Here is a 22,835-nt window from a genome sequence, read left to right as displayed (position 1 = left end):
TGTGAGGGGGCAGAGGGCCGCCCCCGCGCCCCCACCGACATTATCTACAAACAAAGTGCCTCTAACAGGCGGTCTCTGCATCACTGCCTACGCCGAAGCAGCACCTGCTCCACATCGGCTGGTGGGACCGGGGCCTTATCTCCCAGCCGGGGCTGCCCAGGCCGACTCCAGCACAATGGGGCCCGCGCTCGGGCCCCTCGCCCCTCAGGGTCTCTCTTCCCCCTCCGCTGAGTCAGGGACACCGATAGCAAAATGGAGGGGGGGCCTTCCCCTCCAGAGGGAATCGCCAACGCCAATCCCCCCCTTCCCCTCTTCTTTTCCTTAAGACCTGATGGTCTTCAGTCACACATCTTAAAAGAAAAACAAAAAACAAAAACACAAAGACCTACTTGTCTCAAGTCGATGAAGGCCAACTGCAGCGTGTCCTCCTGGAACCCAGGCACCGGGCCGGATCTGGCAAACTCTGTGGGAAAGAAAAGAGCATGAAAAGCGCCTTTAACTAACCATGGACAGGGAGATTGGCAGACGGATGACGGGGGAGACAAGAGAGGCTGGGGGAGAGGAGGCCCGCGCTTCTAAGGAGCCATGTCTCTCGCCCTTCAGTGGCTTTGTTCGCCCTTCAAAATTCGTGTCATCAAAACACCATTAATTCCAGCGTCCTGACAGCAAGGAAACTGTACTAATTCGACCTGAGAGTTATTCCCATGAGCCGCGCCGGGCTTCAGAGTATTTGTTTTGTGAATGGACAAACAACTTGCAAAGGAGAAGGGAGGGGGAGAAGAAAAAGAAGTTTTTCCTCTCAACACAATCAAATCTTCAGCTGTGAAACTCTTTTCAGTTCCGAAAGCTATTTATATTTTAGGTCGCTCAAGGAATTTTCTAATTTCACGCCTGTCACCTCATTCCCCAAGCATTTATCAAAAAATATTCCCTACCATATCATTAACTATGCCCCGGGTGATTATTTGTGTTACCTCACGGGTGTGGTACTGCCAGCATGTGCACATGGGTAGCCACAACTGGTCCAGTTCTGCACTCGGGACCACCTGAAGATCCCGGAGTACCCAGAGAACATTTGCACATTTCACACTTTCTGTACCCCAACTTCAGATGCCTACTTCCGAGCCCCTTCCTGAACTTCCCTCTTCCTTCCTCCAAATTAGTTTCAGCTCAACGAGACCATGTAAGCCCGGATGCCATTTACGGGGGCGCCTTGGGTACCCGTTTGGTTTATGGCTCTAGCTTCAAAGTCGTTAACAAGGAGATAACTACATGGGGCTGTGGGGATATATACAAGTCTCGGTGAAGAATGTCAAGTTTTATTGCCCCAAGTTCTGTTACATATGAAATCAAAAGGTCTTGCTTGGGTCCACGAACAGAAGCAAACAAGAGGCAAAATGGCAACTCTAGCTTCACTGCATGATGGGAAGCAGAGATGTAAAAGGCATTTTATCACTGATTCAGTACCTGTCTTAAGAAAAATTTTAATGCTAGCTATGACAGGAGAAAGTTTTCTGCTCAACTAAAGCCCTGGTTTATATTTGAATTTCAGAGTCAGTTTGGAGGGACTTACTATCAAGTGTTTTATTTAAAATTAAATTAACAAGATCCAATGATGTATTTTCATATATGTTGGTGGCTGCATATACTCAAACATTCAAAGCAGTTATTAAAGTAAATGACAATAATATCTGCTCTATAAAGTAAAAATGCTTTTGAGCTAAGGGCTCCTTAATTACATATATATGTGTGTGTGTGTGTGTGTGTAGACACAGAGTCTTCATAAAGCCCATATGCATTTTTATATGTTTCAGACAGAATAGAAACCACTTAAAAATAGTGCCATTTAACTGTAAATGTGTAAAGTTACACAATAGTTAGAATATTCTCAATCCAAGAAAAGTCACTATTACAGATAAGATTACCTCCCCCCTCGGGAAGACACCATTCAAGTTCAGGTCCTGTAACACCACTTATAGATTATTTCTATGACCCTTCAAATTGTTGAACTTGGAAATGCCCCAAGGCCTTCATGAAGACCCTTCACATCCAGGGATGGCAATGGGTTCATGATCTCATCAAGGTGAACACTCGCTCTGAAGCTGACTTCTCATCCTGTGTTACTCTTCTTTCTGCATCTTCCATAAGAGTCTGCCCAAAGAATCAGCTGCTCTCCTCTTGATCTCTGAAGACTACATGGGGCGGACCCCAAGTGGTACAAAGCCTCTCCACTAATATATTAGTGGTCTTTCCTCTTGATCAGGATTTGCTCACATCCCTTTCTGGTCACGTCTCTTTGATACTGCTGTTTCTCACTTAGTTTGAAGTGAGACTGCTGAGGTTGCTAGGATTTAGTTCCTCCAAAAGCATATCACTGGACCGGTCGTGATTCTGAGTATAGATAATAGCTTAGTTTTATAGATTGTCTAAAACCATGAGATTCTCAGCATATTCAACCCACCGTTTACTTCCATGATGTTCCTGGATCCCTATGACTGCCCTGCAGAAGTCCTGGGGGACATTTCACAATTTCCTTGTTTTATGAGTTGCTAGGCCCATCTCTCATCTAGCTGCCAACGTTCTGGAGTGGAGGAACCCTTCCATGGGGAGCCGGTACAGTTCTTGGAAAGATAAGAGCTGAAATCCATGTCAGGAGGAGTGCATATAAAATCCCCTGAGCGCCTGAAGATGACGCCCTTCGTGAGGAGGACTTCTATGTGCTCAGGAGCTACCTCAGGGTCTCCACACTTGCTGTAGGTAATCTTCCATTCTGATATTTCTCCTTTGTCACCTAAGCTACCACAGAACAACAGTCACACAGGAGATGTGATTTTAAGGTAGAATCCCAGAACTTGGAGGAGGAATCTCAAAGGTAATCCAGAAAGACTTATATCCAAGTTAAACGTATCTCTATAGCAACCCCCATCCCCACCCCCAGCAAGATGGCCATCTGGCCTTGTTGCCAAGCCCTCTCTCTTCATGACTGGAAGGCTTGCTAATTTTTGAAGTAGCGGATTCTACTCTTGAACGTCTACTTCTTGCTAAGAAGAATTTTCTCCTAATAATATGCAGTGGACATTTGTCTCTCTACAACTTCTACCCATTTACTCCCAATTATGCCATTCAGGGCCTAACAGAATGAATCAAATCCCCCTTCCACATGACAACCTTTAGTGTTTTCCAGACTAAATACTGCCAATTACTTCAAGGGTTGCACATGTGCTTTTGGTCTCTCTCCTCTGATGGCGTCCCATCCTCTCTATGCCATTCTTAAGATGAGGTGCCCAGATAGTGTAAATACGGGCTGATCAGGGGAGAGAATGCTGAAACTCTCCATCTGTCATGTTCCATATCAACTCTCCTTGAGCTTAAAGTTCACTAAAACTGCCAGGCCCTTTTACTATAAAATGGGGGTGTCTCATCACCCTTTCCCTGTGATTGAACTTGAGTTCAAAAGTCACACACAAAGTCCTCTCATCTCTCTCTGTCACACACATGTGTGCACACATACACACTCATCACTCTACTGGCAGACTATATGTATTCTTGATTGTATGACCTAGCTCCCATGCGTCAGGTCTACCCAAGGGGAAGCCCAAACTGGCTATGACTTCACTCCTTGCAGGCTGAGTTCGTGACTCTTACTTTCTTCCGTCACCCTCCCTCCATTTTCAGCTTCTTTTTATGTAAAATCTCCTAAGACAAGTAGCCCAAATGATTTGTTTTTTATATCTTGTCCAAGGCCTGGGATAAATGCTTAGCTCATTCACTGATTCATTTAATTAAAAATTAATCAAACTTCTACTATTGAGCACTGTGCTGGGGGTAAGAGATATCAAGAAATAAAGAACAAAGGCACCCAGACTGAGGTTTCCAAAATCTTCTCTCAAACACTAGGTTCATTCAGAAGCAAGAGGCAGGAGAACAAGAAGCAGTCCGATGGAGACTGGCTGGGGAGCAAGAACACCCATCAGGAAGTCAGGGCCCAGGAGCTCCCATGAGGGTCAGGGGAAGCGGCATCAAGCCTGGTGAACAGAGCTGAGAGCCAAGAAGGACGCTGACCTTATCAAGAAAAGTCAGGAGATGGGAGGCAGGACCACGCTGGGCAGAGGGTGGCTGTTGGAAGACTAGAGGGAACGGACTGCCTTTCCCCTTTCTTGTATCCCCAACACTTAGCCCAAGACTTGGCACACTACAGCAGGCACCTAATAAAGGTTACCGACACAAGTAGGCACTTGATAAATGCTTGCTGAGTTGACTTAGACCCGCCTTGTAGAGATTTACACAGATACACATGCCTCCCTCAGATTGTGAGCTTCTTGAGGCTGGACTCTGACTTCCGTCTCTGTCCCCTCAGTGCCATTCCCAGAGTTTGGCATTAAGGCAGGTCATGATTAAGGACTGCCTGGCTGGCATCTGTGCAGTTTCTGCCCAATAGAGGAAGAATTCCTAACCAGTGTCTCTCCCCACTGAGCTCTCCCTCTACGTGCTGTAGCTCCCTTCTGCCATTCTCAGACAAATCTAACCATTAGAGAGTGCGTCCTTCCATTAGATTGGTGGTTTCTTCCTCCCAAATACAAGGGCATCTTCAAGTAATGCTTCTCTGATGCCTCAGTGGTGAAGAGGCTACGAGTCAAGTGTTGGTCGAGGGTTTTAGCACAACCTCTATGTGTCTACGGATCCCAGCCAGAGGCAGATGAGAAAAGGGAGGTGTAAGACCCGTATCCAGGCCTTCCTGAGTCTGGGTACAGCATTCCATCTGGGCTCCCATGCTGTGTCCACCAGCACAGCTCTCAGGGGCCATTGCACCGGAGATAGGCGCAGGCCAGGGCCTCTGGTGGGAGAGCTCCCTTGCCCCAAAGTGCCGGGGCTGCCCTGGCTGGCGAGATTGCACCGGTGGGTTTCTGCTGTTGGGCTTGGCAGCAGAATTAGAAGAGGGGCCCCGGGACAAATGGTGAGGAATAAGGAAGGGATGAGCCATTAATAGGCCCCTATTTAGGAACAGCACCGGATAAACCACGCTGAGCCCCAAAGGCATTGAGAAGCCAGGGACGAGTTCCATCAAACAAGAGTTATCTGACAAAACCCAACCTGTCTGGAGGCCACGAGGAGGGGACGACCACTGCTAACCACGGCGAGTCTGAGGACCGGGAGCTCCGGCTGAAATGTCACCAGACGGAGCAGACCTCGAAGGAAGCTGGCAGGCCCTGGGAACAGCCCTCATTTGTATGTCTCTTCTGTAATCCCACTAGGAGCCCTGGTTTATTTCCAAAAGCAAACTTACCAGGGCTTTGGGGGATTACAAATCAGGAAATGAGATTGTTCTTTTTAAAGAACAAAGCTCTTCTCCTCCAACTTTAATCCCCTGAATCAGGTTTCAGTTTGATTTCTTCAAACAAGCAAAACCCTGCGATGACCTCAGCCCTCAGTTCCCGCTCAACTTTTTCCACTCCCAAGCTAGTAGCTAGCCAGAGAAAGCCACCTCCAGTCTGTCCCCGGAGCGACAATCCCCGGCAAAAAGAGGGAATCCGAGCGTGGCTGGCGGCAAAGGGCTCTCGGGCCGGCCTTGCGGTCAGGCCAGAAAAGGAGCGGCTTTGTAAGGCCAGGGCCAGGGAGCCCAACTTGCTTTCAATGACTTCTCCCTCCCGTGAAAGGAGAGACAAGCAGGAGCTCAAGTCTCCTACAGGGCCACAGCTGAGAAGGCAGATGGCAGATCTAACCCAAGAATGATGCATTTCTGGATGACTCAGAGTCGAAAACCCACACTTCTACATCTAAACAGTTGTATACAACAAGCATCTACTGTGTGCAGGATACCTTGAGGCACATCCATGTTTTAGGGACAAAAGACTGATAAAAACAGAAAGGGGCAAAGTCTGCATTTTATGCTAGGCTTGCCAAGAAGCACAAGCTCACAATTGAGCATTTTGGGGCCAGATGGTGCTCCCAGGCTCCAGGGGCACCAGAGCTCCTGCAGAAACAATTCTAAGTGCATGTCCTCCTGATGGCAAGCTGTAGGTGTCTTCTTCACTTGGAAAGAATACAATTATTATATTATTCCCGTGTACTATGATCTTTTTGACAGCGTTCAGATAGAAATGATCCTGGGATAAGTCATTATCTTGTGATTGGTTTTTTACAGTTAATATTCTGTGGACACACAGATAAACTATCTTGTTAAAGATTCTGAATAAAAGCACAAAGACATAAGCTCAAGCTCTGTAGCTCAATGAAAGCATCCTCAGCACAAAGCCAGCAGCAGAGAAGGAGGGCAAGAAGGAGACGGATTTGCTTCCATCCCCACATGACTCTAATCTCTTCTGCTGGACGTCTGGATTATGGGACCTTTTCATTCTATGGAGCAGGAAGAGAATAAGTGGTGGATACGGTGACATCTATTTAAAATGTCGTTCGTAGTCTATTAGAGATCAATGCTTCACCTGAATGATTGTGAGCAACAGTTGGGTCTTGGTTTTTGCTCTAGTCCAGAGCATTACTGCTGATCTCTCTAGGGTCATTTGTATTTGTAGTGTGAAGATTAGCCTTTTTTAGAATGTGATGTGATGAAAAATCAGTCAATCAGTAACATGTAATTGAGGAAAAAGCACTGATTTGTTACCCCAAATGTGGCTAAGCCTGGAGAATGTGAATCTGAGACAGTCCTTGTTCTCAGGAAGCTTCCAATGTAATAGGAAGAGAGAAAACAATAGCAGGGAGGATGGGCAAAGGCGCAGGAGTGGGGAATGGGGCTTGTCATGGGACAAGCTCTCTAAGTGGCACTGGTTTGATCAGTATACCTAGCACAAAAAGTGTGTGTGAGCATGGGGGTGTGGGAAGCAGGAGATATCTGGGAAGGGCGGTATGGGGGTCAGGGTCAGGCCAGGACCACCATGCAGAGCACCTGCTGATCCTCTCTGGCCAGGTACTCTGTTCCTGCAGCCACAATGTGCTGCGGTTTCTGCCACCACATCCTTGCAGGCTCTGACTGCTGGTGGTGACAACTGTGCTCTAAGCTGCTCTCATAAACTCCTTTTCTAAAAACAAATCCCCGTGACTCAGCCCCCATCACCCAGGCTGTCGCCATCGTCGTGGCCACCATTACTATTATTCCATGAAGTGGGAACGGCCCCCAGGAGAATTCAGCCAAAGGGATGAGTCTGGGTGGATGAGCCGGCACCGAGCTCTCCTGCTGGGAAGCCGGTTAGGTTCCTCTCTGGAGAAGGTAAATCCAGAACTAGAAGTTTTGCAGGGCAGAATGTGCTGTGCTCTTGCTCCCAAGTTTTCCCCTCCCAACAGCTCCGTGATGCTCCTGACGCATCAGCGCAGCCCGCACGAGAGAGGTATCCAGGTGGGAATGGGTACGTAGGAGTGTGACACCTATGACATGTAATTACTGCAGACACTTAAAACAACTTTCCCTTTTCTTCATCGGCTCCTAATAATTGTAAACACTGAGTACAGCGTGGGAAGCTAAGTGGCAGGGCTTTGGCACTTGTTCATCTTCCCCTCCCAGGGTGACTGGAGCAGCACTTGCTTCCTTTTTGCAAGTTTATACATCATTCTGCTAAACCTTATTGACTAAAAACACTTTTTTAAGATGTTCCAACAAGTTGGCTCTCAATTTCTGGAATTGAAATCGCCCCAAATCTCCATTAAGAGAGAAAAACTGAAATAAAAGGCTGTCCATCCCGCGGTTGGTGAGGGTGGATGTTAACTGGTACTGGTGGGAAGGGCGGACGTTCTGAACCCCGGTGCTAGGCTGGGAGGAAGCCAGGTCAGCTCAAGGATGTTTCACACACACACTTTTATTTCATTTTCCCCACCTTTCTCAGGATATGTCTCCTTTTCTCCCTTTCAGAGAGCCAATCCTTAGATAAGAAAGGAAAAATAAAAACAGCTCCATCACACTAGCCAAAGCACTAAAAAAATGTGACATCTACTGTGTTCCACACCTGCAGCCCCTTGAGCATCCCCGTCCCCATGTCTGTAAAGACGGAGGAAACCTTTCTCCTGACTTTTTTTTGGAGTCACACTTGGTCCCCGAGTCTCTCGTTGGAGATTTCCGTTCCGTTGTCATTGCTCTTCCTACATCATCGTTCTCGTACTTGCCTCCCCTGCATACTGCTGCTGCTTTTCCTACCCTCTGCTACAACAGAAAGTACCGACAAAAAGAAGTTGTTGTGGCCACCCAAAGGATCTCCAGACCAAAGGCAGAGACTGTTTCATTCGTTTAGTTCTGACCAGAGTCCCAAACTCTGGGGACAAAGAGACAGAGCACGAGTGGGTCTGTACTGGAGCCCTCCTCCACAGACCCTTCCCAACGGCTGTCATTTGGATCACTTTCCTGGGAATGAAGGGACCTCAGAGACATCTGATCTGCATTTCTCCAAGTATTCGTGATGAGGAACATCCTTTCATGGTTACTAACAATGCACTTCTGTGGAGAACTATTGGTCGTCTCCTTGGATTCACGCTGCTTCTCTAAGGGAGCCCAAGAACCTCCTCTTGCTCTTTACAGACAAGCTTTCTGGACTTCTTTCTACCGCCCTTCACAAGCCCCTGTGAGCTGGTTAGTGGATGGAGCGTCCATATTTGACATTACAGGACTGGAAGGACTGCCCCCACAGCTGACTTCCCACTCTGTCCAGCACTGCTGTGCTCCGTGGTCTTTCCAGACTCCCTGCATCTGGCAGTCCCCTCCATCAGCCAGGACCCAGATGCATGCCAGTTTCAGCCCTTCACACAGCCTAGGACCTCGGGACCCCAATGCATGCTGCTCTTGGCCCTTGACACAGTGCCCCTTATCTCCCACCTCTACACTTTTGCTCTGGTTATTCCCCAAGCCAGAGAGTGTAGAGCACTCGTGTCTCTTGGTCAGAAACCTCCCAGACTCGGTAACAAAAGGCCACTGTTCGCCTCATTTCTCGCCTAGCCCTCAGTCTCAGACAGATCTTCGCTTAAAGGCCTAAGACTCCCACTGAATGGTTCCTTGCTACCAGATCCGGACAGCTCAGAGGGCAGCTGGGGTTGATGTCCTCATGCCAGTCCAGCAGGCTTGCATGCCATGGTATCACCTGCCTGCTGTCATGGGTCCTCTGAGAACCAAGGCCAGAGTCCAGCAGTCCCCATGCCGGAGAGCCCACCCCCTCTTCCTGGAAGGTTCTATTCAAGTCCACTTAACAGATGGAGATTCTGCTTATCTCCCCAGTCTTTGGGTACCTGTCTCTTAAATTACCTTATAATTCTTACTTAACAAAGTGTGTATTCTCCTTTTTTTCTGTATATGCCTGTACATGTCCCTGTTTCCTGTCCCTCCCACAGGACCACAAGCTGCCAAATAATAGGGACTGTTTGGTAACCTCCGAGCTTGGCCTGTTGGTTGGTACACATCAGGTGTTTAATAAATGCTTATTGACTGATTGATCACATCTCCCAGTTTGTTACAGACTATCCTGGCCATGAGGATGGGGAGGATGTTTACAAAGCCCTTTCCTCATAACAACTGGCAGACAGCTGGGCACTCGCTGTCATCCAGGTTGACCCAGAGCTGACCCAGAACACCACCGGGGCTCACCTGTTGGTCTGACTGAAATGCCGGTAGAGAGCCCAGGGCCGACAATCTGCAGGGCGCTTGTTTACACGCCAAGATCATGTCAGGTCACATGTGTCTTCATGAGACTGAGACAAATAAGAGGTGGGGGAGTGTATCAACTGAATGGTTTCCTGGCATCAGGCTCCCTGGAGCAGCCAGGGAGGGCCTGGGGCACCAGACAACGAGGTATGGCCCCAGGGAGCTCCCAGGCTCCTTGCATCACTTTGTGGGGCTCCTCGAGCTAATTAAGGCGCAGAACTGATGGGGCCCCAGAGACCCTGTGCAAGATTTCTTGGTCAGGGGAAGAATGGCCAGAGCGGGGAAGAGAGGATGAACACAGAGGAAGAAGGGGAAAAATCCTAGCCAAGATGCTGAACAAGAGGGGCATGCGTGTTGCACAGAGAAGTCACCCCTTCTCCCTAGCGAGGGTGGGATTCTGTGGTGAAACATGTTCCCCCAGCCGGGTTACCTGGCCCAGAAATGAGAGAGAGGAAGGAAAGCCGACAACACAGGGCCATTGCCTGCTGCTGCTACCTATTTTTTGAGCAAGGCTCATCAGAAGATGAGTTGGAGAAAGTTAGGAGATGATTTAAATAAGATTTACAGGTTACTAATGAATTTGTCTCGGTCTCTGAGATCTCAGGTCACTGAGATTTGGACTTTTTAAAAAAAGAGAGCTGAGCTTTTCAGTTGTGAAGAGGAGCTACAGAGAAAGGCAGAGGAAGAAATGGTCGACCATGCTAGCATCTTTGCCAAGAAAATACCAAACAGGCTCAAGAAGAGTCAGACAGGAAGAAAAAGGATTCCACCGGCATGGGGACATGGCAGAAAGGCCTAAGGAAGCCCATGTCTCAGAAGGCCTTGTTCACTGGAGAGTGAGCAGGGCCACCCGGGGACCCAGCAGCCCCAGACCTCCGAGGCTCTCCTTGAAGGCCTCGGATCCACAGCCTCTTCCTTAGCTCCCACACAGCCTGAATCTGCTTTCCTGTCCACAAAGTGCCAGGGGGACGAAAGCCTTCCCACAGTGACAAAGACTTGACAGAAGGTCCTCCTGCCTGGTCTCCAGCTTTGCTGGGGGAAAGGGGAAATACCTTTCCATAGTACCCCCGTATTCTTCCTCCATCCATCCAGGCCACTGGTCAGGTCTGCCAGGAGGCGGGGAAACACCATTCCACTGAGCATCAGGGAAAAGGGAAAGATCCTTCCTCCAGGCCACGACCTAATGGCCCAACACCAAGCTTTCACTTAGCTGCAACTGCCTAGAGGCCAGGAAACCAATCCTCCTGGTAAAATGGAAGTCTAATTTCTCTCCTCGCTGACCAACATGCCCTTCCCTCCTGGCTCTCAGCCTCCCCAACAACCCTGCACCCCATTTCCCCACCAGCACTGCCCAATTCCTCCCCATTCAGCTTCCCAACCTCACTATCTTGGCAAGAATCCTGGAGTGGTTTGTCATTTCCTTCTCAGTTCTTTTTACAGAAGAGGAAACTGAGGTATTCAGAGTCACAACACTGCTAAGTGTCTGAGACTGCATTTGAACTTGAATCTTTCTGAATTCAGGCCCAGCACTCTATCCACTGTATCACCTAGCTGACGATACTGTAATTTCACCTTTATTCATATTAAATCTCAACTCACTGCATTTGGACAAATGGAGTCTAGACTGTTGAGACCTTTTTGAATTCTAACTTTGTAATTAAACATTTTGGTCCTTTTATATACTTTTTCGTCATTTTAAAATTTGACACGTATGGAAATTATGTTTTCATCCAAATTATCAGTGAAAATGTAAAATAGTATATAGCTAAGGCACCTTTTATTAGTAAACTTCTTCTAAGATAACTACAATATTTGCTAATGATTATCCTCTGTGTGGTCATTTAATATACTCCAAATCTATCTAACAAGTTATTTAAACTGTATACTTAACTCTCATCCACAAGAACGAAACAAGACGAAACATTTTGTAAAGTATTTTTCGGCGTATCTAAAATAAAATTCTAACTGAACAAGAGAATGTTAGTTTGGTATAACCTTTTCCTTTTTAAAGATTTTTTTTTGTTTATTTCACTAAATATTTCCCAATTATTATATGTAAAAAAAATTTTTAACAATCATTTAAAAATGTTTTGAGTTCCAAATTCTCTCCTTCCCTTCCGTCCCTTCTCATCTTGAGGAAGCGAGCAGGTGAGGTTATGTCAAAGATATTTCTATATTAGCTATATATTGCAAAAGAAAACATAAAAAAACAGCTTGGCATATAGTGAGATGTTATTCTTTATCTAATTTCTGACAAAATGCTTTCCAATTTTACCAACAATTTTTGTCAAATAGTGAGGTCTTACCTAACAAAAAAAGACTGGATCTTTGTACTTATCAAACACTAGGTTGCTATGGTCATTTTCGACTGTCCATCTTGTATATAATGTATTCTTCTGATCCACACTCAATTTCTTAGCCAGTACAATATATTTTGATGACTATCACTTTGTTAAGATAGTTTGAAATCTGTTAGGTCACCTTCCCTTAAGATTTTTTTTCATTAGTTTTCTTGATATTTTTGACCTTTTGTCAGTCCAGATAAATTTTGTTACCATTTTTTCTAGCTTTATGAAATAATCCTTTGGTACTTTGGATGAATAAGTAAATTAACTTGGATAGAACTGTCATTTTTATTACATTGGCACAGCCTAGCCATAAGAAATTGATATTTCAATTGTAAAGATTGGTTTTTATTTATATAAAAAGTGTTTTGTAAATGTATTCATATAATCCCTAGGCTTATCTTAGGAGGCAGACTCCCACGTATTTTAAATTGTCTATAGTTATTTTAAGTAGAATGTCTCTGCATCTTTTTCTGCTGGGTTTTGTTAATAACATATAAAAATACCAATTTATGAGAATTTTTATATCTTGCAACTTTGCTGAAGGTTTTAATTATTTCAATTAGTTTTTTAGTTGATTCTATAAGTATATTTATCATATGATCCTACAAGAGGGATAGTTCTATTTCATTATCACCTATTTTTCTTCAATTTTTTTCTCATCTTATTGCTATAGCTAGTATTTCTGGTATAATATTGAATAACAGTGCTGATAATGAATATTCTTCCACCCCGATCTTAACTGGGAAGACACCAACTTCATTTCCTTTACAGATAATACTTGCTTTGAGTTTTAGATTAATACAATTTATCATTTTCTTAAAAAAAACACTTCCTCTGTTTTTTAATATTTTTTTAATAAAAATGTACATTATATTTTGTCCAAGGCTTTTTTAAAAAGGTCTACTGATCTACTGAACAGAGGAATAACAATACCAGTATCAATCATCAAAAAGTATATAGTAAGCCTGTACTATGTTCCAGGTACTAAGGAAATAAAAATAAAAACAAATAATCCCTATCTTCAAGGTGTTTACATTATTTACATATTGTTCTGTAAAAGTTTGGTAGAATTCACTTCTAAATCCACCAGTTCAGAGTTTTTTTCTTAGGGAATTCATTGATGGCTTGCTCAGTTTCTTTTTCTGAAAATATGGTTATTTAGGTATTCTATTTCCTTTACTGTTAATCTAGGCAGTTTATATTTTTGCAAATATTTATCTATTTCACTTATCTGACAATGATTGTCAGTTTTGTCATTGTGTTATACTGGCATATAACTAGGCAAAATAACTCCTTAATAATTGCTTTAATTTCATCTTCATTGATGGTGCCTTCACTCTTTTCATTTTTGATTATAATAATCTGGTTTTCTTCTTTTTAAAAAAAAAGAAAAATCGCATTAACCATTAATTTATCTATTTTATTATTATAATTTTTAATTGATGCTTCCACAGCCCTTTATTTAGTGTAATTTTATTGCATTATGTCTAAAAACAGCACATTTAACATTTCTGTATTTCTGCATTTGGCTGTGAGAGTTTTATGACTTGATATATAGTCGATTGTGTGAAGCTGCCATGTATAGCTGAAGATAAGATATACTCCTTTCTATTCCCATTCAGTTTTCTCCAGGTCTATCATATCTAACTTTTCTAAAATTCTATTCATCTCCTTGACTTCTTTCTCATGTATTTTATAGTTAGATTTATCAAGTTTTGAGATGGAAAAAGCTGAAGTCCCCCATGAATATAGTTTTACTGTTTATTTCCTCCTGTAATTCATAACCTTTTGTTGAAGAATTTGGATGCTGTGCCATTTGGTGCATATATGTTTGGTATTGACATTACTTCTCTATGCTACCTTTTTAACAAAATGCTTATTCCTTTTAATTAGGTCTATTTCTGTTTTTGCTTTATCTGAGATCATGTCTTTAAAAAATAAAAAAATTCAGCAGAAGCACACAGATTCTGCAGTAATCCCTGATTTTAACCACGTTCCAAATGTAGTCATAAAAAATAAGATATTGTTGGATTCCAGTTTTTAAGTTGTACTGATATCTGTTTCCATCTTATGGATGAGTTCATCTCATTCACAATCATGATTATTTATTGTGCATTTTCTCGCATCTCACTTTATCCCATGTATCTTCCTTTATCTCTCTTTATCCTATTCCTCCCTAAAGTCTGTTGTGTTTCTGTTGACTGCCTCCTTTTTTCTATTTTCCCTTTTATCGCTCCCACCTTTTTCTTATCTTTCGCCCTACTATTTCCCAGTTGGATTAGATAGATTTGGATGGAGCTTTCAATGGAGTTTACATGCATATATGTACACACACACACACACACACACACACACACACACACGTCTTCCCTCTTTGAGCCAATCTGCATGTGGGCTCAGGGGTTACAGCAGCATAAGTTAGATCACATGACTTTTCTTTTTGATGGCTCTCTGTGATCTCCATTTTCTTTTTAAGATGATCACTACTGTTGTTGTTCTGAGCCCTCATGACCACATGTACCATACTGTCCATTGGGTTTTTTTGGCAAGGAGACCTAGTGACTGGAACCTGTTAAGGCCAAACAGATAATCTTTGATTTCTTGTCTTCCTTTTTTAAGGTTCTAACTCCTATTAGCCAATTTCTCCTCTGTTCTTTCCAAGACAAAGGTCATTCTCCTTAGAGAAAATAATAACAAAATGAGGTTGTAAGGGTTAGGATTTGAACTCTATATTATATGGACAGAAATTCTTGTAAGAGCTAATGAATAAACTCTATTTCTATCGTGCTAGGAACTTGAATCAACATTGCCCCTGTAGTAAGAAGTCACACATCAAAAACCAAATAAGTCTACCTTGAACTCCAGGAGAACACATGGGAATATCTTTAAATAACTGCAACTACTCTGTGTTAGGGAGCAAGAGGGAGACAATACTTTTTTTAAATTATGAAGAAGTCAAGGTCACAGTTAGTGGTGGAACAGAGAAGTCTACTCTAGCCCGCCCTCTTCAACCCTGGACAAGTAAACAGAAATAGAGCCTACTGTGAGTCAAGCACATATCCTCCGAACACCCTGAAGGATCTTGGAGTTCTAATTCACAGATGAGGAAATTGAGGCAGGGAGAGGTGAGGGTCTCACCCAGCTATTCAGGGTGTGAGTGGACTTTAGCAAGAGTCTGCCTGGTCCCAGACTGGATGCTACACCCACTTAGCACGCAGCTGTCTCCCAAAAGACAGCTGGAGTAGGAAGAGACTCAGGGCAGTGGGGAGGGGAGATGGCTAGGGAAGGGGGACGGCCAAGAGATGCAGAGGCAGAGCAGACAGGGTGGACAAAGGGCAGGGAGAGGCTGGCTTTGGAGCCCCTCTAGATCTCCTCCACTTCTGACACCCCAGCAGGAGTGCCACATGAGCAGAAACTGCACCATCTTAACAAAAACAAGCAATGCCACATCCAAAATGAGAATAACCGAGGTAACTGAGGGAGCTCTCTGAAGTCTCCCCTTCTGCTGCCAAGGTGTGTAGATGGACGGATGGATGGATATCTGTGCAGGTGAGTCCATTTCCATTTCCCTGGGTTTGCCTGTCACACTTTGCACAATATCATTGTGTCATGGACCTCAGAGTCACAGATTGAAGCAGAAAAGTGCTTTTGAGGCTGTGGAATCTGCTTCCTGTCATCCAGATGCAGGAGTGGAGGCCCAATCTAGGGTTCCATGGCAGGGCAATGTCCAAAATGGACCCAGGTGCAGGCCTCCGTCCTCAGAGCAAAGCCCATGTCTGCTGGAGACCCTTCCCCAGCTCTGGAGCTCACCTCTTTTACACGGGCCAGATCTGCATGGCGTTCCCTCATTACCCTGTGGGCTCCTTCAGAGTCCACACTGACTATACTCTTAGCTCTGGATCTCTTCCATGACTACTGTTCCTGGCACACAGTAGGTCCTTCCCTTCCAACCTTCACCTCCCAGCTTCCTTCAAGACTCAGCTAAAGCTCCATCAAGCGCCCGTGTACGAGGGGCCCTCTGGTGCTCCCCAAGTTATTCTCTTCATAGCTTGACTGCAAATCACCGTCCACATGTTGCTTTGTGCGTTAGACTGTGGACTCCTGGAGGGCAGGGGCTGCTTTTGCATTACCAGAACTCCGCATGGAGTCTGGCATGGAAAAGGTGTTTATAAATGTCTTCTGACGAGACCTGACAGAATCACATCTCATCTCGTGGATTTTTGCCCAACCTGCCCGGACAAAGGCAAAAGTCTCTTAAGATTTTTTTTTTGTTTTTTCCCTCTGCTCTGGGAAAATGTGTGGCTATTTTAGCAGAGCTCAGAGCAATGAGCTCAATAGTTTATTTTTAAAGACTTGGGAAGTTTTAAATAAGAACAGGGCACTTGCAAAGCAAAACATCATCATCAACCATGCATAAAACTAACATAATAATATTATAATAAAATTAAAACCACAGGTTTTAATTAAAACATTAGTTGCTGGGTCAACATCAGTCCAAGCAACTAGCTTGCTGGTGCAGGCGGGCGATCCGACTTTCCAGAGGTCAGGAGCTGAGAAGATTCCATTTTTCTAGAGAACATAAATATTCCATTAGGAGCTCAGCTTGAAGCATTTGGGCTTTTTTGAAAGGCTTGAACAGAAAGTCTGTCACTGAAACCCGAGTAGCCCTTAGGTAGGGACAAGAAATGGACTTGAGAAACTTCAGACGGCACGGGCGGAAGTGCGAGGCATTTTAACTACTAGACCCTCCTGAGGAAGAGGGAGATTAGTTAGTCTCAGAAGAGAATCCAGGTTTGTTTGAAGGGAAGGAAATGAAAAAGAATTGCTTTCTAAGGCATATTAGTAACTTCCCTCCAGGACAGGTCGCTGATTTTGCAGAGATACCTTAAGAGTCGGTAGGAGGTAAGAGAGATGAATGGATATTTCAAGGATTATAAAGGACTCTTGTCTCTTACTGAGTTAGAGGGAAAATCCCACCCCCATTCCCCCCTTAGAGGGGAAAGGGAAACCTCACACCACCAAGGCCATGTAAAAGGCCTACTTGGGGCCTTGCTTCCCAGCAGGTTTCTATCCAATGAGAAGCAGCTGGCAGAGAGGGTCCGATCCACACAGAGAGGGCAAGGGGATTTAGGCACAGGACTGGCCACATCCAGGTGTGGAGGCGGCCAGAGGCCTGGGTAGCCCTGTCTCCCAGGGAAGGCCTCTCGCCTTCACGAATCTCAGAATCTGGCCCCAAGACCTGGACAACAGATCCCATTTTCTCCCTAGAGGATATTTCTCATCACATAAAAAAGTTACTCTGATTTCTTTTAAAACAGAAAAAATGAGTCAGAAGAAAAGGGCAAAAGGAAGCAGGAAAAGGAGAAGAGGAAGACTGACAGGCAAGCCAAGCTGCCACCTGGAAAGAACTACAGCTCAGAGGAGAACCTTCCCCTCCTCCCCAGCCAAAGGCAGATCTCACAGCACCTCATCTCTACGATTAGCACAAGCCACAGGAAGGGCTTGGTTTGGAAGGTAAGAAACTGGGATTTTTTCCCCAAGAGCTCTGAAAAGACAGAAATTTCAAGGGATCAATTCCCCTGTAAGGGGGGACTGGAAGGAAACAGGAAGGAGACGACTGGTTCCTGTTTTGGGGAGCTCCTAGTCTGAGTGGGTAGGTCCCAGAAAAAATAATAATGCTCCCATCTACTTTAAGTGCTTTAAATAAATCGCCCATCTTCTCCTCCACCCGGCCCAAACAGGGAGGTATCGCCAGCTGCCATGCCCTGAACCTCACTGCAGACATGGCCACCGCTGGTCCCCTCTTCTCCTCCTTGATAGCCTCTTCCCCTGGTGCCTGGGGCCAATACTTGGGAGACCTTTTGGACTCTTCCCTCCCTCGTGCCCCCTGAGCTTTGGCCACGGCCTGCCAATTTCACCTCTGTGGTCCCTCCTGTGGCACTGCCCCCAGCTGGGTGCGGGCCCTCATCACCTGACGCCTGGACCACCACAAAAGCTCCTGCCTCCCCCAAGTCTCTCCCTCTCCAGTCCCTCCTCCATCACAATGATGTTCCTAATCACAAGTCTAGCCATGTCATTCTCCTCCTCATCAAACTGCAGAAGCTCCTTATCACTTCCAGGACCAAGTCCTCTGCTTAGCCTTCAAAGCTCTCCATCACAGGCCTCCTCCCACCTGTCCAGTTACCTTCGCTCAGAGACTCCTCAATCCAGTGATGCCGGCCACCTGGCCATTCCATGAACAAGACCCTCCACCTCTGCACCCTGCTCACTTTTTCTGGTGCTCTCCCTTTTGGCTCTGACTACTGACCTGCCTGACTTCCTTTACATCCCAAAGACAACCCCTCCTTCCCCAACCCTCTTAATTCCAGTGACTTCTCTCTGTTAATTTTTCCCTATTTATTCTGTACAGGGTTTGCTATAAATATACTTGTTGACCATCATCTCTCCCATTGCATTGGAAGCGCTTTAAGGGCAGGGGCTGTCTTTTGCCTCTTTGTATTCACAGTGCCTGGCACATTGTATGTGCTCAATAAATGATTACTGTTGGCTGATTAATGCACTTCTTTGTCTCCATTAAAATGGAAGAATGAAAACTTTGTTCTGGTTAAAAACCACGGAAGTTGGCCACGGAGAAGGATCAGGTATATAACCTACAGAAGCAAAAGCACTCAATAAAGTCTGACACTATTTACCAAAAGGTGCTGGGAAAACAGGAAAGAAGTCTGGCAAAAATAGGTCTAGACTAACATCATATAGCATATAGTAGATCCACGATGTGGGTACAGAAAGTCACATCATAAACCAATTAGAGGAACAATGCAGGAAATGCCTTTCACAACTGTGTAAAAGGGAACAGTTCATGAACAAACAAGGGACACGTAGCATTGGAGAAGATAAACTGAATGATTTTAATTACATAAAATTGAACTATTTTGCACCAAAAATCCAATGCAGTTAAAATTAAGAAGAAAATTTTCTGATAAAAGTCTGATAAACAGAAAGACTTAATTCAAGTGTGTAAGAATGCCAGCTGTTGTCCACTGGATAAGTGGTTCAAGGAAATGAACAGGTAGTTTTCAAAGGAAGATGTCCACACTATCACATATACACACACACACATATGTCATCTGATGCTTCATATATATATATATATATATATATATATATGGATAAAAATTATTTTGAATCATTAATAATTGAAGAAATGCACATTAAAAAACCCTCTGAGCTCCTACTTTGCACCTATTAGATTAACTAGGCTATATTCAAAAGACCTCCATGAACAAAAATATTTACAGCAGGTTTTGATGTGGCAAAGAACCAAAACCAAATGAAGCACCCATTAACTGGGGAATGGTCAAATGGATTCTGGTATGGAATGGGATGGGCTATCACAGCTGTCTAAGAAACAGCAGTGGTGATAATTTCAGAGAAACCTAGAAACACTTGCAGAGAACCAGTGACAAAATATGTTCTCCACTTCCTTTCAGGGGAATGAGGATCTCAAAGCGCAAAATGAGACACACATATGGCAAATATATGGATTTGTTTTGCTTTGCTATAGTTGTTAAAAGTCTTGTGTTTTTCTCTTTTTATTTTGGGAAAGATGGGAGAGTGGAACATAAATGTTAAAGAAAACTTTAAAAGTAGCATGTCAATAACTGTAGTACAAAATGGGGATCCTGAATAATTCGATAGCATACTAAATAAACTTTATGTTAAAAAAAAAAAAGACTCAATCAGCAGAGAATTTAAGGGATCACTGATGTCATCTATCCTATTTCATATCTTATTGAGAATCTTTTCCAAAAAATGGTCACCCAATGTCTAATTAAAGTAACATTATGAGTTCATGGATATTTATAGGTTGCATATACACACATCTGGATAAATGTATACGTAAGTACATATATGCATCTTGTCTTTAAATATACTCATAGTATATAACACACAGTGGGGGTATAGACGCACAATGCAGCCTTACATATACATTCTGTGAGGCACACAAGGGGGTGGCTGCATGTCTCTCACTTCTCTGTCTGTGTACCTTCCATCCTCCCAGAGTGGAGGCTCCCTGAGGAGCAGAAAGTGTCCTCATTCTCATTTCTGCAAAGCCTCAAGCACAACATTTTGCATACAGAAGGCATACAGTACAGAAGGTACTGAATAGAACAGAGGCCATTTGAGGGCAAAGACAACAAAGTTCCCTTTGCCCTCGGAGCTTTTTCCCTTAGGCTCATCTGGGTCAAGCTGCTGCATTTGACACAACCTCCCTGTGGGCAGAGACCTGGCGGCCCCTGGACCTTGTATGTTTGAGCCCAGAATTAGCACTTCACTGAGCAGCTTCTTCCCTCCGTCCCGGGCAAGGAGAAGATACTTTCTACTTTCCAAATCCTTTTATTCCAATAGGAGGGACAGGTAACAAATCTTCTGCTGGAGGGAGACACCAGTAGGCATTTGTCCTCAAGGGGGTCAAAGACCCACTGACAAAAGCTCCCATGGGTTCAAGTTGGACTTTCCACAGCCACAAGAACAGGAGCCAGAGGAGATGGCGGGGAATAACCTAACTATGGCACGTGGAAGCAACGCTCCATTACTGAGCCATAAATGGAGATGAAAACGAAAAATGCTGAAAACAACCTTCATAAATCGTTGCAGGAAAGAGTCAGAACAAAGATTATTATGCGATGGCCAGAAGAAGGCAGGAGACAACAAATATCCAAGATGTCGCCTGTCTTGACTTCAGAAGGCCCTACACAAGAGCCACGTTTTCAGGAAGACTCCGGGCGGACGTGTTTGCTTCGCTGCCTGCCCTCCTTACAGAGGAGGGATCTGGGACAGGAGCGGATGGGGAGCCAGAAGGAAGGGACAACAGAAGGAGACGGAGGCAGCACACTCCCAGACGTCTAAGCACCAGACAAATGCATGTTCTCTTAGTTCTGTGGGCCTGTGACCACGGTGGGTCAAAGGAACAGTTCCCTCAAACAACTTCAATCAATTCTTCTGGTCGGCAGCTGCAAAGGCCAAGACGGCCGAGTTTGGGGTGCAGAGGGACTTCCAAGGTCCAACGGGCAGGGGGGCAGCAGGACCCCACTCCCAAGAGGCACCTTGGTCAGCTCCCAGCTCGCCCCATGGCCGTGTGGAGAGACAGGAAGAACAAAGGGGACCCATGGGACAGACCCATGTGAGCCAGATGGTCAGGTGGGAGGCCATGAGAGGTGGTGGTATGAGGAGCGGACAGCTGACTCAGAGAGGAGAGAGAGCCCAGTCTTGTGTGTCAGGCTGAGGAGGATCCACTAGGTCCTGGAGAGGAGTGGGGGTTCACTTTGGGGCCGGATCCCCTGTGCACACCTAGTTCCTTGCTACGCACATAGTAGGCATGTCATAAACGTTCATCAAACTCTCCTGACCTCCGAAGTCTTCTCTTCATCTCCAGTTGCTGCATCTAGTTTTCAAGTGATGTACTTTAAAGGCCCCTCCAGATGCTCTCCACCTCATCTAGGTCATTACAAATGGCCCCAAGCATGTGCAGACTACTCAGACTGAGGGAGAGTTCAGCAAAATGGGTCCCTGATCCCAAATGCTCACTGAGATTACCAGCCAACTGATCAACAGCCGCCAGGACAGAAAAGAGCAGAGGCAGGGACAGAAAAGCAGAGCGAAGCCGCGACCCGTCCCCCCAACTCTCTGGAGGCTCGCCTGCCACGTCACCTACTAGGTCTTCCATGAAGACTCTTCGGTCTTGCTCCCAGACAGAGAGCTGCCCGGGGCTGTCTCACTATCCCGCCACTTCAGCCCGAGCACAGACTTTCTGGCCGTCCCGCCTACATTTCATTCAGCACAAAACGAGAGTTATGGGGTTTCTGGGATCTGCGGTCCACATCCTCTCGCCTCGTCTGCTTTGTCCCATCCTGTGAGCGGTGGGCATCAGAGAAAGCTGTGGGGAGAAGGGGACCCCGCCACTTCCTCCCCTCCGTCTCCCCCTCCTGCAGAGAGGGCGAAGCACCAACTGATGGGGCCCAAAACTAGCGGGCTCATCTTGCAGCCCTGGGGTCCAGCCATTCAAGAAGTTCTGTCCTCCATGCCCTGGTCACCTGGACTGATGCTCCACAAACTCCAGGCCGGTCTGGCCACCCTCCCGCACCCTCTCTTGGGTGCCCTCCTTCCAGGCGGTTCCTGTCCCTGCCAGGGTCAGGAGAGCTCTTTCCAGGGCTGCTGGTCTATCTCTGCATCTCTAACTCTTAGAGAGTCACAGTAAACACTCCAAAAGCACTTAGTCCCTGACTGGCCAACAGGGGCCCAGCCCAGCCCAGCCATCGAACGCACCCCTTCCTTTCTTGACCCAGAGAAAGACCGTTTCACTAGGTGACCTGGGCAGGCAGGGCAGGCTTTGAGCCTCCTTCCTTTTGTCATGTCCAAGACATGACCATGCTCCTTGTGAGAGAAATCAGAAGCAAAATAAAAGCTGGACAGCTCTGCCCTCCCTCTCTGTGTAATACGGCTAAAACCAAAAAGCGAAATTCCCCAGAACACCTTTCCTAGATGTATGGCGGATACTGAGCCAGACGAGATTGTCTGTAGCAATCCTTGGACAAGATTACAGGTCTCCTCCTGACTCTCAATCTGATATTCCTTCTTTTGCCCAAAATGTTCTCCTCCCCTCCATGTAAGCTCAGACAAAGGGAGGAGAAATAAGATAAGCTGATCATAGCAATGAGCCAAGATTACAAGCTAGGCTTACAAATTCTGATCTTTAAGTCTGTCAGGAAATTGGGGCTTCCCCAAATTCAGGAGTTGGTGATCACTTAATCCTCTAATATTTTTAAAATACTAATGCAATCAAAAATCTGGAAACA

General features: G+C 45.4%; 1 protein-coding gene across 4 annotated transcripts in view; it reads right to left on the bottom strand.

The window, feature by feature from the left end:
• EXOC6B (exocyst complex component 6B) overlaps positions 1 to 22,835 on the bottom strand; it is a 490,548-nt gene that overhangs the window by 111,764 nt on the left and 355,949 nt on the right. For all 4 annotated transcript variants that reach the window (XM_031949716.1, XM_031949717.1, XM_031949718.1 and 1 more), the window contains one exon: positions 390 to 463. In XM_031949716.1, the coding sequence (XP_031805576.1) occupies positions 390 to 463 (74 nt within the window). The remainder of the gene's footprint in view (positions 1 to 389; positions 464 to 22,835) is intronic.

Source organism: Sarcophilus harrisii, chromosome 2 (assembly GCF_902635505.1).
Source record: "Sarcophilus harrisii chromosome 2, mSarHar1.11, whole genome shotgun sequence".
In the NCBI taxonomy this organism is placed as follows: Eukaryota; Metazoa; Chordata; class Mammalia; order Dasyuromorphia; family Dasyuridae; genus Sarcophilus; species Sarcophilus harrisii.
This window is presented reverse-complemented; position numbering and strand designations above follow the sequence as displayed.